General features: G+C 38.9%; 1 protein-coding gene across 1 annotated transcript; it reads right to left on the bottom strand.

Annotated features, from left to right (window-relative positions):
* Positions 1 to 1,026: 1,026 nt before the first annotated feature.
* AMTN (amelotin) lies at positions 1,027 to 13,485 on the bottom strand. Its single transcript, XM_081094236.1, has 7 exons — positions 13,321 to 13,485; positions 12,248 to 12,313; positions 11,264 to 11,356; positions 7,209 to 7,244; positions 5,377 to 5,403; positions 1,972 to 2,236; positions 1,027 to 1,306 (listed from the first exon to the last, which is right to left on the bottom strand). The coding sequence occupies exons 1-7, from the start codon at positions 13,459 to 13,461 to the stop codon at positions 1,296 to 1,298; spliced, it is 639 nt and encodes a 212-aa protein (XP_080950362.1). The 5' UTR covers positions 13,462 to 13,485; the 3' UTR covers positions 1,027 to 1,295.
* Between the last annotated feature and the right edge of the window lie 2,903 nt (positions 13,486 to 16,388).

A 16,388-nucleotide genomic window follows, 5' to 3' on the forward strand; every position in this document is an offset into this window, starting at 1 on the left:
TATATATATATATATATATATATATATATATATATATATATGTGGGTTTATTCTATACTGATGGGGTTGACTCAATTATACTGAGGTATATTATTAAATCTATCCATATCTGTCGTTTGTGGGGCCATAGTGTAGTATAGTTTGTATTACTCTCTCTCACCCTCTCTCACTCTGAGTGAACTGTAATGGTCTAGGGCAGTAATGGCGAACCTTTTGAGCTAGGCGTGTCAGCATTTTGAAAAACCCTAACTTAACTCTGGTGCTGTGTCACATATAAAAATTTTTTGATATTTGCAACCATAGTAAAACAAAGATTTATATTTTTGATATTTATTTTATATATTTAAATGCCATTTAACAAAGAAAAATCAACCAAAAAAATGAGTTCGTGTGTCATAGGTTCGCCATCACTGGTCTAGGTTATAAACTTAAATCAGATTAAATTCTACCTTTTAGGTGTGAGAAGCAAGAGAATCACCTTTAATAATAACTTTTAGCACTGTCATTTCTCATTCTCAGACATACCAAAATTAAGCATTAAACACCATAATCACTAGCTCTGTATGTAAGTAGCTTGAGAAACAATATGATTTACAATTCTTTGTTTCCACTGTATATTTTAGACCAGGGGTCCTCAAACTATGGCCCGCAGGCCACATGCAAATACAAATATTGTATGTGTTCCTATTTTGTTTTTTTTACTTCAAAATAAGATATGTGCAGTGTGCATAGGAATTTGTTCATAGTTTCTTTTAAAACTATAGTCCGGCCCTCCAACTATCTGAGGGACAGTGAATTGGGCCCCTGTTTAAAAAGTTTGGGGACCCCTGTTTTAGACAATCAAAAATAATTTCTATGTTGAAATTAAATTTGGGGAGTAAGTCCTAAGGTGGTTGTGAGGAAATCAGAGCATTTCCTTCCATTGCTGGGTATCCATTCCCACGACTACAGATAGTCCTAGACCTGAGGGCCATCCCTGAAAAGGTCTAACTTTCTTCCATCCTCAAAGAAGAAAACGTCAGTTTTCAAAATATGTTTTAATGTACGTGTCATGCATATCCAAGATAGTGTCATGTTACATTTCACAGACAAATCATCTATTTAATTACTCCTTTTCAGAAGTCTGTATTCTCTAGAAAGAACATGTTTTCTGAAATTTCAAGAAAGTTTTTAGTTAATTAAGAATTTCTTCTGGTATTCTTCAGTGTCTCAATTTTTTTCATATATGTTCAGTGACAAATTCTTCTATGTATCACCACACTTAAGGTGGTTTAGTTGAAAAAATTCTCAATAGCTTACTGAATTCCTGGAAGAAAAGAAAAAACTTTTAAAATGAGGTCAAAGCATATTGAATTTAAACATTTTTACCTGCCATCAGAATTTCTTTTCTAGGAGCAAGAGTATCAATATCAAATTGTTCTTTTATCCCCAAGGACATTTGGTTCCAGACATACACACTTGTTAAACTATTATCTTTGCTTGTTCCCACTAGAAGAGCTTATTTTTGCAACATTTCTCAAGTCCCACCTGAGGAGAATGGCACACGGGTTCGTCTGTGTGCCAAATGCAGTGTGTTACTAGCGGCTGCTTGTAGCACTAAGTTCGGGAGAAGGTGGAGGCTAATCCATGATCAGTGAGTGGAAAAAAGAATCATGATGGATGAACTGTCCCTGCTGTGGGCCTGTATGTGTCTGAGATGGGAAAAGGAAAGTCAGTCTGTTTCAAAATATTTCCAGGCCCAACCTAAGGTGGAAAGTATGTATGCCAAAAATTAAATCTCTTCTTTCTGGGTCCAACCGATAGGGTTGGTGGCCCAGTGAAAATATTCCCTCCCATTGCTGCACTACTGTGAGAAAGGGGCTCCCTGACTTTATTAAGATCTGTATTTATCAACAAGACAAAGAACTCTTCTCTCCCTCTCTGCAAATGACTGTCATGACCCAGGGCGTATTCCTGGCTGGGAGAACGTACCATGGGGGAACCCGGTAGTGGTTTCCTCGGCTGTGTGCATGCCCCTTTGGATGCCTGCAGGAGTAGTCACTTCAAAGTCATCATCTGTGCCACTGGGGGTCGGGGAGGGGCCTTCTGGGGCTCCCTGGATGGCAGGATTTACTCCTGCTTGTCCTGCAGGAAGGATTGTGTTCTGGATGTCTGGATTAGCCTGGCTGGTGGGCAGGATGGCTCCGGAGAGCAAGGGGTGGAAGATGAGGCCTGTGAAGATTTGTGGGGCCACTGGCTGGAATGAGGGAAGGAAACAGAAAACAGAGTTAAAGGAATACATTTTAAAGGCCAGTCAACCAGCCTTTCTTCTTTGAGGGCAATATGTTTGGGTAGGAATGGCAGGATGGAGAAGGTAGAGTCAGAGAAAATAATAAAGATGGGCCCTCCTCAAAGGAAATGTCTCTCTCCCTGAGCCAAGCCTGATGCTGGCTTCATTACTGGGATTCCTTGCGGTGCTGCAATTCCCTCAGAAAGGGAAAGCCACAATCAAGCCAGTCGGGTGTATTTGGAAGTAGGATTCAGGCAGAAAATCCATAGAATTATGACGGGCTATGTCTCTGTTATTAACCTAAATCATAGTCTTTCCTGTGCTCCTAATTTTTTAAAAGGTAATCTAGGAGACTAAAAATTAATGGCAAAATTAATTCAAGTAGATTAATCAATCCTCATCTCATGGTTTGCATCCCTTCAGTTGTCTTTTGATGTGTTTTTCAAAGGCATTGGAATATTTGGTCATAAATATTTCTCTTAGTAATTCAGCCACTTGTGTATTCCTTGGGGTTTCCCAGTGGAACTCTTTATTGAACTGTCAATGATCTGCACAGTGGTAATGGATGCTGCTGCTGCCACACTTCTTTTTCTCCCTTCCCTGCCCCCCCCAGGGAAAAAATTACTGTGAGAAGTTCCACCTAAGAAGAAATATTTTAAAAAAATATATTTTATTGATTTTTTACAGAGAGGAAGGGAGAGGGATAGAGAGAGTCAGAAACATCAATGAGAAAGAAACATCAATCAGCTGCCTCCTGCACACTCCCCACTGGTATGTGCCCACAATCGAGGTACATGCCCTTGACCGGAATCGAACCTGGGACCCTTGAGTCTGCAGGCCGATGATCTATCCACTGAGCCAAACCAGTTAGGGCAAGAAGGAATATTTTGACATTGGCTGGTTTTGGAGAGAGTTCAGACAGGGCCCAGTTCTCCAGGACCTCCTAGCTCTATAGGTGTTTTCATGGTATAAAAAGGGCCAAGAGCTCACAATTAAGATTCAGTTCAATTTCCTTGAACATGGTTCTTGATTGTTAGTTTTCATAAGAACCACTCAAGGAATTTGTTATAAAGGTAAGTTTCCAGGCTCCATTGTTAGATTACGATGGAGTAGGTGGAGGACAGGACCTAGAAATCTGCATTCTAACCAGCCTTCCAAGTTGTCCTGATTTGAGGTCCAGGACTGAAGTTCGGGAAACACCATTGTAGTTTATGTGATATTAAAGCCAGAACTAAATGTATGCCGCATGAGAGACAGCAGTAGAGTACAGAAGTTTTCAAATGGGGATCATGATATCCATAGGTTTGAAATAAAGCAGGTGGGTTGCACCCATCATTAAAAACAAGATAAAAAGAATAGTCTATATCTATACTAATAAAAGGGTAATATGCTAATTAGACCAGGTCAACCGGCCATCTTCTGGAGATCTGACTTCCTTCCGGACAAAGCCATGATGGTGGGGGCTGAGGCAGAGGCAGTTAGGGGCAAGATCAGGCTGGCAGGGGGTTAGGGGTGATCAGGCCAGCAGGGGAGGGCCATTGGGGGTGACCAGGCCAGCAGGGGAGAGAAGTTGGAGGCATTAGGCAGGCAGGCAGGTGAGTGGTTAGGAGCCAGTGGTCCTGAATTGCTAGAGGGATTTCCGGCTGCCGGTTTAGGCCTAAATCCTGTGGGATTGGGCCTAAACCAGCGGTCGGACATCCCCTGAGGGGTCCCAGATTGGAGAGGGTGTAGGCTAGGGTGAGGGACAACCTCCCCACCCCCTGTGCACAAATTTCGTGCACTGAGCCTCTAGTAGACTATAAATTACCTATTGTAGTCCATATAATAAGGGTAAATATAGTTTCATGAAACGTGTGTGTGTGTGTGTGTGTGTGTGTGTGTACTATGTGTGCTGTCTGTTTTAGCTCAATGAAAAATATAGCTGTTACTGTGGGTTTTACTAAAGAATGTTTTAAAACCATTGGTATAGTAGATAGAAAAATGGCTTTCAATCTGTTTTTGAGCTTGGAACCTAATTTTCTTAAGCTCTCTGAGCTTCAGTTTCTTTATCTATAGAGTTGGGTTAAAGACTTTGGCTTTGTTGCCAAACCGGTTTGGCTCAGTGGATAGTGCGTCAGCCTGCGGACTGAAAGGTCTCAGGTTCGATTCTGGGTCAAGGGCACGTACCTTGGTTGTGGGCACATCCCCAGTAGGAGGTGTGCAGGAGGCGGCTGGTCGATATTTCTCTCTCACCGATGTTTCTAACTCTCTATCCCCCTCCCTTCCTCTCTGTAAAAAATCAATAAAATATATTAAAAAAAAAACTTTGGCTTTGTAATTTGGTGAGGATTAAAGGCAATATGTAATACCTTATTCAATAAAGAAAAAAAATATATTAGGTGCCTATTATATAGAATTGGCTCAAAAACTGGTAAACGTAGGTGTAAATGTGTTAATGTTGACAAAACAGCCCCATTATTTTATTTATGGACAATCTATCAAGTCTCTACCTTTTTCTACAATAGAAAATTTTTAAAAAAACTGTCTTCTCAGATAATGTCTCAACTCTTAATTTCAATGTCATGTTTAGATACCATATTAATTCATTTTTCTCTAAAAATGACTTACAGAAAATGCATAGAAGAGCTTAGTAATGATAATATTAGTATTATTTAGGTTCATCTCTCACTATAAAACACTAAAAAATATATTTTCCTACAAAAATTAAAAATTTAAGTCAAGGAAATTAAATTTTCCTGCAAAATATATATATATATATATTACAAAGTTCTGTTATTGCATTTCAGTAATTTACAATCCTGCATTTTAATAAATATAAAGTAAAAATATGCATTGGTTTTCTGGATAGAATTGAATCTGACATCAATATACAGAAAACAAAAGATAAGTCAAATTAATGGAAAAGTAACTGGATAATGAACATAAAAGGCCCACCTAGGCAAAGGATAATAACTAATGCAAAGACCTATAAAAATTTTCAATTTATTGTAGAAGACAATGAGTTTAGGGTTTGTGGTCAAAGAGACTATTAATATGAGGACAGAAAACAGCATTGTATTAGCACTGAAAAGAATTTTAAATATTAGTAATTAAAAAAATGTTTTTACCAATTCCTCTGAGCTTAGGATAGTACCCTAAAAAATAATAACAAAAATTGTTAGACAAATTCTAATATATTAATGGCAAGATGTGTATAACATAACTTAAAAACTTAAATTAATTTTAAAAATTGTAAAAGTAAACTTTATTTTCAACAAAATTTTAAACTGCCTTGTGACTTGCATTACAAAATTCTTGTCAGCACATGATATTAGACAGCTAACATTATTTGAATGATGTGAAGTCTTTCATATTTTAAAAATATATTTTTTCCATTATTGAGTAATAGATGCACATTGGAGGAAACTTGGAAAGTGCAAAAATCAAGAAGAAAAATAACATAATCTCATCTGGAAGAGTTTGGTATATTTTCTTCCAGATGTTTTTCACACATTTGTTTTTTATATAATAGAAGTCATGTCATTTAAACAATTTCTGTCTTACTTTTTCTTTTAATACTATAGGATGACCATTTAACCACATTACAGACCTATTTTAATAAGAAGACTTTCAAATGATCACAAAATATTGGCTTTAATGTTGCACAGCTAACTTATGTTCCTTTCTTTAAAATTTAAGTTGCACCCAATATTCTTCTGTACTATAAATATTATTTTGATTAACATATTTGTAAATAAACCTTTGCTATATTTCAGATTATTTCCTTAGATGTGTTCCCAGATCTGGAATCAAGAGTTGATCTAAATTTTATCTTTGATTCTGCCTTTAGAAGTAAAAACTTCCATCTGATGCTCATATTTGATCTTGACCATTGGTAATTTTACCAGTAATCTCAAGAATTACCTTTCACACACACACACACACACACACACACACACACACACACACACGAGAGAGAGGGGGCAATGTTTGTATAATTTTTTAGGGAAATGATATATAATTAATAAATAAATTTGAAGTTAAAAAAATAAATCCCCCAAATCATAACTCAGATCAATCCCATTAATTTATTTTTGTCTTAACAGTGTGATTTAAAGAATTGATCGGTTGTGTCACCTGTGACATTTACTATCTCTGTGATTGTAACTGCATTACTGTATCTCCAGTTTCTCACCTTCAAATTGGCAATAAAATCCCTATCTAATAAAAGAGTAATATGCAAATTAACCATCACTCCACGACAAAAAGATGGTGGTGCCCATAGAGGCTGGGCAGGATGCTGGCGGCATCACCCCAGCAACGTGAGCACAGCAGGCAAGCGGGGCACAGGCAGCACCCAGCAGGGCCTGCTGGGCAGTGGGGACGGCGACCATGAGCAGGCAATCGGGCCCGCAGGCAGCACCCAGCAGGGCCTACTGGGCAGTGGCGGCAGCAACCTGAAGGCAGCACCCAGCTGGGCCTGCTGGGCGGTTGCTGTGGCGACCTGCAACAGGCAAGCAGGCTGCAGGCAGCACCCAACAGGGCCTGCTTGCCCATCACCGTGGTGTGATGCAGGCAGGCCCCGCAGAGAGCAGAGAACCACGGGGAGTGGACCCAAGCTGTCAGTAGCACATCCCCTGAGAGCTCCCGTATTGGAGAGGGTGTAGGTTGGGCTGAGGGACATCCCCCCCATCCACGCCTTCCCCCTGTGCATGAATTTTGTGCACTGGGCCTCTAGTATTGTCTATAAAAGGTTATTTTGAAGATGAAATGAGATAGTATATAATAAATAATAAAATACTTACAACAGTGCCTGGTAATAAGTGTTCTTGCTATTATCAGTGTTCATACAGTGCAAAGTAAATAGTAAACTTGGCAACTATTTGGTGAATCGAGGCAAGATTAAATATTTCACACTAAGATGATTTAAAACGAAAGCCATCATATGAAATAATCTTACCTGGGCTCCAAGTTGTGCTACAATAAGTGGTAACATCTGGAAAAAAAATTATAATAAATTCAGTAAAAAACATATTCAAAGGTAAGTTCTGATGGATGATATCAATATCAAGACTTTCTTAAAAAACACAACATTTGTTCAACAAGTATTTGTTACTAATGTATCATCTATAATCCTAGATGTAGACTCATAGAGCTGGGTGGCTATCAGAACTCATCAAATTTGTAAAAAAGAGGATTAGACCAGGGGAGATTTTAAAACCTGTACAAGGCAGCACATCTAGAAGTTAGACGTTAGTAAATTGGATGATCAAAAAAATAATTTTGGCCTTAATCTACCTCCAAATTGAAAATTATCCCAAGAAATAATGATATAAAACGAGATAAAAAAGCCTGTGTTTATTTTGTATAGCACTTAAGAAGATATGTGAAAACACAGTGAGTATTTTCAAATACAATGAATTCTTGAAGCATTTATGGTTAGTCTCACGACGGTCGCCTGGGAGTCCCACTGTTAAAATAGAGCACTGGAAGGAAAGGATGGATGGCATTGTTCAATAATCCCTGGCACTGAAAGAGCTCTTAGAACTGAGAAATATTTTGAACTGGTAACTATGTAAATGTCCCAAATTTATAGTCAGACAGATTTGGATGAGGTGTTGGTGTGCTCTGGTTCTTTAAGAACTAACCTAGAGTTTGTCAAAGAGAAGTAGGGCTTTAGGATTTGTCTTTATGTCTATAAAGATTCACACAGTGTCAGGAAAGTAATCAAAATAGAACTTTTAATAGCAACCAACCCCAAAGATTTGGAAGTCTCATGAAATAGACTCTTAACTTTATTATTTCCCAGGACAGTAATAGCCATAGTAACAAAAGGTAAAAAGTACATACTTTTAAGAAAAGCTTTCCTCTTCATTACATCTCTGGCTACTGACCAAAAATCAACTAATTTCAGGGTGGCAATGGGGAAGGGGTTTGGGAGGAAGGGGCATGAGATTTGGGAGAAAACAAAATTGAATTTTTTTTTTAAAGATGAGTTGGAAGGAACAAAAAGATACAAATAGGAAACTGGAGATGTTTAAGTAATTACAGATAATTTAATATTTCACCAATGTAAAAAATCAATTATTTTATTAGTGTTTGCTAGAGAAATTATTTGAAATAATAATAGCTAATAGTTGGTGAATATATACTGTGTGGTAAGAAGTATTCTAAGTGTTTTATGTATGATTACTCATTTAACCTTTATAAAAGCTCTAGAGGTAGATTGTATTTTACTCCCATTTTAAATTATGAGGAGAGTGAGCCACGGGTGGTTAAGTAACTTGGCCAACATCATGCAGGTAATAAGTGGAGAGCTAGGATTGACCAGACGTTGTGTGAATCTAGAGTTCACTCCACCATGTTGGCCTTGCTTTGAAAAATGGGAGTTTTGGACAGGTGCCCAAGTTTCTGGCAGAGGACCCTGGAAAGGCAGGGTCAGAAGGACTGGGGTGCACAGGAGAAGGGCAGGTATGGGGATCCTTGGTGGTGGCATAGCCTAAAGAGAGTGAAGAATCTCCACTGAGAATGGAGATTGATTTATGATATTGCATGTTGGGAAATGTGCATTGTTAAATCCTCTCTACTGAACCTTTAGTAACATCTGCAGTGACCACTAATGAATTTGACTGGAGTGAATGTGAAGATGTGACTTCAAGGTTAGAGCAGGGCAATAATTGAAACTGAAGTGGGGCAGTTGGCATAAGGACCATGCCAGGATCACGTGTTAAAGAGATGTTCATTTTATATGCCCATTTCTCTAGTCTTTTTCAGAGAATAGCTTTTATTATTGAGATGTATATAAGCAGCAAATATGTTGAGTGAAGGCTCTAAAATATCTGTAGGAAATAAGTACAAGTATACATTTCAATATTAAAGAAGAAATGTAAAAGTTATGTTACAGAATTTCACAAATATGAATTAATGAAGCCACTTAGAGTGTCTTGTGTTGTTATTTTGGACAAAGGTATAAAAAAAGTATTAGTCGCATATGATGTAAAATTTAAATTGAGCAGCTTAAAATTATTTTGTCAATTAAACTCAGCTTTGATTATAATTACTAATTAATACAAGCTTACTCTTATTAAAACCTGGAGGTGTCCACAGTAGTAAGATGGTTAGGATATATTGGTCCATTATTGTATTCATGCTTCATAATTTGGGAATGTGTATTAAAAGTATTATATTTTTATGTCTTCACACCTACAAATTCTTTTCCTAAGAACTACTCCTAAGAAGATAATCATGATATGGTCAAAGACTTAGTTAAAAAAATGTTCACTGTAGCATAATTTATAGAAGCAAAATTTAAAAAAAATACACCAAACTTTTGTAATACAACAAAAAACTAAGCAATCATTAAAAACAACGTTATAAGTGAATATCTCAAAACACAAAGACTATTCAATATTTATTAAATAAAAAATCAAATGATAGAACATTAGATATTGTAAGAACATATTTTCTTAAAATATGTACTAAGTCTGACTTCAAGGTTAGAGCAGGGCAATTTTCTTAAAATATGTACTTAACACATCATAGAAAAAAAAAAGACAGGAAGGACATATCCTAGAATGCTGACAGTGTTTAATCCTGACCATTAGGATTATGTTGTGGCCTCCTCCCACATGTTAAACTGAATTTTATGAGGTTATTTTGCTCATCTATATTTTCTAAGATCTCTATAATTACTATATATGATGCATATAATAAATAATAAAGCTTCTACAAAAAATTAGACCATTATGTGGGGCTAAAATAATCTGGTAGGGAGAATAAGTTATCCATAATGACTTAGTCCAGTCATAAAGGGATCATTATATTTTTCTCTAGAGCCTAATAATCTATTTAAAGAAGTTTCAGAAAGGTAGATATTTGGGCTTTGTCCATAGTTAAAATTCAAACACATCCCTAAGTGTTTGATGTCCTAAATATGTCCTTTATATCTTAACTAGAGGCCTGATGCACAAATTCGTGCATGGGTGAGGTCCCTTGGAGTGGCCTCTGGGGATTGGGCCCCAGCTTGTGCCCCCAGCCTTACAGCCCTGCAGCCCCACCTGGAACTCCACCTTGGCCTGGTGCCAACCCCTCACCTGCTCCACCATCCTGCCTGTGAGGCAATGGATCAGGGCCAGGCCCCTGCCCAGCTCCCTCAATGCCTGGAAGCCAGGTGGCAGCTCCACCTTCTGCTGCCGCTGCCACTGGTGGCCATCTATCTGCAGGGCGATCAGTGGGGTGATCAGGCTCCCGCTCGTACCCGTCTTGGCCTGGTGTTGCATGCTCAACTGCTCCACTATCCCGCTGCAGTCCTGCTCTCGTTGGGCCTATAAGGACCGGCAGCGCCTCCACTGCCACCCGCTGCCAGCGCCATGTCGCCGATGCCCACCATGTTCGGTGCTGCCCCCTGGTGGTCAGCGCATGTCATAGAGAGTGGTTGAACTCCCAGTAGAACCACCCGAGGGGGCAATTTGCATATTAGGCTTTTATTATATAGGTTGTGAGAGGGTTTTCCATGAAAGCAAATGATGGTAGGAAGTAGGTAAGAACTAGAAAGTACTTGGGGACTTTTGAGCGGGCCTGACAAAAAGATACAAAAAGGAGATTAGAATTTAAATTTTATTCACCTCTTAATTTTAATTTGGGATGATTCTGGCCACCCAGAAGGTCTTCAATAGAAAATACAACATACTAGAGAAGAATCCTGCTACTTCTCATTTTCCTCCTTATACTTCTGACTTCGCAATCTTCCCAACTCTTCACGTTTTTCTATTACCCATTACAAATGTATCTAGAGAGGTTATGAGGCAGAATGCTCAGTTTTCTAGGAGTGTTCGCATGGATTTTCAGCACGACCCAAATTGTCAAAGACTGTTCCAGGTCCTGTAGAACATCCCTCTACAAATTATCTGGAGGAAATGTTTAAGAACCTTGAAAAAGTTATTTCCTCCCCTTTAGGCTTCCACCTAAGAGAAGGCACTCCCCAATTTTTAACTGAAGTCCCGTTGTTGAACTTACTTGGGGTTGCAGCTGCTGTTGAACATTTAATCCCCCCAGGGCCAGTGGGAGGGTATGGGCAGCAGGTGCCATTCCTGCAGGAGGAGGATTTAGCTGGAAGGCAAAGAAGGTTTCATTGTATTGTTTCAGCTTGACATTCAGGAAGCTAACATGTATTTACCAAAGGTAAAATATGTTTACATGGAGAAGTTACTATGCAAATGTATACTATATTGCATTTAGAATTAGATATAGAGGTGAAGTTCCAAGACTTGTGTAGTCTACCAATACAACCATAGGTTGACTAACTTTTTTCATATTAAAATTTTCTTTGGCATTTAACCATTCTCTGAGAACAATTAGGTAATTTCAACCTGCATTTCCCTTTTTGGCTCTGACAGCAATGATTCTTGGAATTTTCTGATGGATTTCTCATGAAGAAATGATTCTTCATAGGATGTATCCCCATGAAAATTTCGAGAGTCAGAATAAAATATCTAGTTTGCATAGGATGTATTACTATACAAACCTGATTACTAGATAAAAATCCATTTTAATCAGCAAAGGAACTTAAACTATATATAGTTTAAATAACTATACAGATATTTTATGAAAAATGAAAATCTTCTACCCCTTCTGGTTTTCTCTAGCTGTTGGGGTGAAGCTAACAGTTATAGCGTTTGAATGGTGGGTGCATGTTGTGGGGGAAAAGAGAGGAAGGCCTGCTGAAGAAATGGGGAGAGGAACTTGTAAAAGAGGTAAGAAGAACTAAAGGAGTAAAGGCTTGAGAATTGTAATTCCTTTAGAGTCCCTTTTGCTAAAAAAAATGTTCATGATGTGCTGAATAGCTTTCAGCTCTCTGACTTTTCTGTCTTCTCTCCATTGATCTACAATGAATATGTGTGTATGTGTATGTCTGTGGGTACACACATATATACACACACTCAACATTAGGTATTATATTTACTTAATAATGGCTATTAAATACTATAAAAGGGTACTTACCAGTTGCAGATCTGACACCATGGTGAGCATCTGTGTCAATGGTACTAGACTTAAAGAAGGGAAGGCCTGCAGGGCATTGAAATTGATGTATGAGAGAGAGGTTGTCTGTTTTCACCAACCTGCCAGTGGTGGACATCCTTAAGTAACTTATGCTCCCATGAAGGTGAAGCTTCACTAGTATTGCCCCCTTCCGTGGCCCTGGGAGGCACCTGAGCAGCCTATCTAGTTTATGGTATTTATCAGCTTTAAAAATGTGTATTTCTTACTGCTCATTTCATGATTATTCACTTTAGTACTTAATTTTACATATCTAACTTTGTATTCTTTTTCTAAATTACGTAAGCTTCAGTTTCCCTAAGGCAGCGGTTCTCAACCTGTGGGGTCATGACCCCTGAAAATAGATCCTGCATATAAGATTCATAACAGTAGCAAAATTACAGTTATGAAGTAACAACAAAAATAATTTTATGGTTGGGGGTCACCGCAACATGAGGAACTGTATTAAAGGGTTGCAGCATTAGGAAGCTTGAGAACCACTGCAAGGTTTATGACCATAGATTAAAACCTTAGACTCTGGTGTTATCTGTTGTTTCATTAAGTCTATATAAAGGCAAAGCATTTAAATATACTTTGAAGAAACAGACTTTATAGTGAGGCATTAGCTCATCAACAACAACGGAACTGGAGGAAATCTGCAGTTATTCTTATAGATTACCTCTATTAAGATTACCTCCCTGTTAGCACTGGCAAATACCACGTGACATGTCACTGTATCACAGGGGCATAGATGACCAAGCTTTGTCAACAGCCGTAGCTATTGCTTTTCAAATTTTACTAGATTTGGTTACTAAAACAAATTATTGTTCAGACAAAAGGAAAAGCAATTAGGATGCTTTGTTTTCCAGACTCAAAATTTTCAAAAAAAGTGTATTTGTTCTTGCTTTACTTTTCTCCAAAAAGGAAAGCCTCACTCTCTCGTTTAGTTATGAGACTCCGTGTAAATCTTGATTTAAAACCCACTAGTCTTACCTCGTTCCCTTTGCTGGCTGCAGTGCTCCTGTTGGAGGACTCACCTGATGTGGCTGCTGCCGGTTGAGTAGGGTTGTCTGATCTGGAACCAGCTGCGTTGGAGGAAGTCCCAAAGCAGGTTTGAGCTGCATCTGTGATAAACATTTTTGAGGCGGTGATGTGTTTAAGATTTTGTATCCATTCATTTACAGGACGTAACTAGTAGTCCCAGTGCAAAAATGTCCATCTGTAGGCTCTGTGTGTTTTGGAGCAGTTTTAATTTCCTGGAACATTTCATGCATGGCAGGAGATAGAACCATAAAGTGGAAAAATGCTAGCCCAGGAGGTGTGTGGTGGGAGACAGCGTGGGGCAGGGCACATGAATTTCTGGTGGTAGTTCCCAGGTTCCCATTTCTTTTCTGTAACTGCCTTCCTCTTTTCTCAGGGCATGAAATACATAGTCTGCCCCTTAGCTCCGTTCACATCTGCTTTTTCCTAATGCTTGAATGCGCTCTGCCACAATTCCCTATGCATTTTAACGAAGCTTTCTGCTTTTGCCTGTGCCTGGCTAGTCACTTTCTGTAATGGAAGTGAGCTCCCTTTTCTGGCCAGAGTATTTTCCTAGTGTATCTGAGAAGCACTAAATTTAAGGGGTGAAAATGTGCTGGCGATCCGTATGATGTACAGGGTGTCCCAAAAATGTATACACACACTTTTCAAAATTGCGCTATCAGCTGTTAAGGTGTGTATACATTTTTGGGGTACCCTATGTTTGTATGGTTTTCTTTAAAGATAAGAAAACCAGGCCCAGACAAGCAAAGCGACCTGCCCAAGGTGACAGGGTGAGTGGGAGAGCCAGTACAGGGTCCCCCAAGAGTTCTTGGCCCTTGAAGAAGTGAATCCTTCCCTTAGCTTCTCTCCCTGCTCCCTCTGCATTCAGGTGGAAGCTCCCTGGCCAGGTCCACCCCTCTGTCACCCTTGCTTCTGGCTGCATCTCAGAGGGCCATGTGGTGTAGCCTTTCAGCATGTGCCCTTGGCCACTTAGGCATACCCTGGAGCTGCCATTAATTTTTGGTTTCACTTTGGGACATTTCCCCTCAGTGTTAAGAGGAAAGATTGGAATTATCTATTCTTAGAAGTCCCTATAAGCTTTAAGATATGGAAGTACAAATTCTGCACATTTCTTTTCATCCTTTACCATCTACTATTATTAGCACGGCTGCCAGAGTGGTCCTTTCACTCCTCTGCTCAGCTCCTGCATTGGCTTCCATTCTCACTCAGAGTGAAAGCCAGAGACCCTACAGGGGCCCGCCAGCCCCTCATGCCCTGGGCCCCAGTGCCTCCCTGACTATCCATCTCATTTCATTTCCCTCGCTCACTCTATTGCTGCTGTTGGCTATTTGCTATCTCTGTGACAGGTAAGGCCCACTCCTGCCCCAGAGCCTCACCTCTACCCATCCCCTCTGTCAGGAATGCTCTTTCCCTGGACATTGACTCACTCCCTCACCTGCTTCAAGTCTTTGCTTGAGTTCACTTTCTTATGGAGGCCCATTCTCCTGAAAATGCAACCTGCCCCATCTCCAATTCCCAAACTTGAGCCACTAAAAACAAGTGCTAGGCTGTGTTAAGTGTCCACATTTGCAAATTGACTCATTTTTATGCATCTATGATAATTCAATAAACTCACAAATAATTTTAAAAATCTCATCCATGTGTCCTGATTTTGTGGTTGACAGATACCACTGCTATACCGAATAGATATCTCGGTGTCACCTCCTGCATCCCCTGAGCCACTACCTGTGGCTGCTCTCGTGTTGTTGGCTATCAGCAATCTGCATTGGCCTGCATGCTACTCCTCCGTGTACCTTGAATGATAGCTGTGCTCCTGGAAGGTTTTATTTATCTTGAGTTTTTACAAAATGTATGGTAACTTAAATATAGTAGAGACACCCTTTTTCGGGGAACCTTTTGGCAAATTTATTTGGTAAAGTGGGAAATCTGTGGTTTACAAAACAATTAACTTCCTAACGTACCTTGTTTAGAAGTTGAATTTTTGCAGATAGCCTCTTTCAAGAAGGCATATGTATCATTTGGAAAGAAATAAGGAGGTTGTTTATTCATGTCTGTCCCTTCCCCTTCCTACAAGATGGCCCTCATTCTCCTTCATAGGACTAATCATAGTTACAACTTATTATTTGACAGTTCTTTAAAAGAATTATTTGTTAGCATCTATTGTGTAGTGAACAACATGAAGGATCATGCCCTTCCTCCCCCTCACCACTGTTTTTTAGTAGCTAGCACAATACCTGGTTTATAGGGTTTCCCATAAATATTTGTTGATTGTATGGGTGACTACTGAAGTGTCAAGTGGGCTCAAAGCGCCCCTAAGATGTTTCTTTGTATTTTGCTATTTCATAGCAAATACATATATTGTAATTATTTTTTAATGTCTACACATAAGCATTTCAAATAGCCGAAGGGAAATCCACTTAGAGGCCCAGACCACTCACCTCTATGTCTGTAAAATAGTGGAGGACAATTGGAGTGTGTGTTCAAATGCAAGTGCTCATTTTCTTAAAAAAAACCTGTTATGTGTAAATACATTTTGTGATGAAATGGTCTAAGTCAAAAGTCACAAAAATTTTTGTAATATTCCCTTGCAACTGTATGATTTGGTAGTCTTTTTGGAGTTTAGATAATCTAGATGTTTTGTGCTTCCAATTGGAAAAATCAGAAAATCCAGTTTATCTCTTTAGTCATGAGAAAATAGTCACCAACAAAAATCTTAAATTCTTTTTAGAAACTAAAATAATTATTCATTTTGAGTAGATATAATCTAAGGGGTTCTTTTTTACTCCTAATTTCTACCCTATTGCTCTGCCAAATTAATAAAGGGTGTCCCAAAATTCACGCAAGAAGTAATTTTTGATAGAAAACACAGGTTTATAATTAAAAATTGTAAATTTTTTTATTGATTCATAAAGTATACAGTATAAGGTTAGGTATGGAATAGCATATCGGGTAAATGGCCTCCACGGCTTTGCTGGCACATACACACTCTTTTGTTATTGCCGGAGCAGCTGCATTTTCGAAGAAGAATGGTCCGAGGATGCCTCCAGCCCAAAATCCGCAC

This window comes from Myotis nattereri, assembly GCF_964212035.1.
Source record: "Myotis nattereri genome assembly, chromosome: 1".
NCBI classification, from domain to species: Eukaryota; Metazoa; Chordata; class Mammalia; order Chiroptera; family Vespertilionidae; genus Myotis; species Myotis nattereri.

Coding starts and splice junctions, on each gene's coding strand:
- AMTN (XM_081094236.1), bottom strand. CDS start 13,461: ATGAATGGATACAAAATCTTAAACACATCACCGCCTCAAAAATGTTTA. Junction 12,314..13,320: donor ACCGGCAGCAGCCACATCAG/GTGAGTCCTCCA, acceptor AATGCCCTGCAG/GCCTTCCCTTCTTTAAGTCT. Junction 7,245..11,263: donor AACAGCAGCTGCAACCCCAA/GTAAGTTCAACA, acceptor TTTTTTTTCCAG/ATGTTACCACTTATTGTAGC.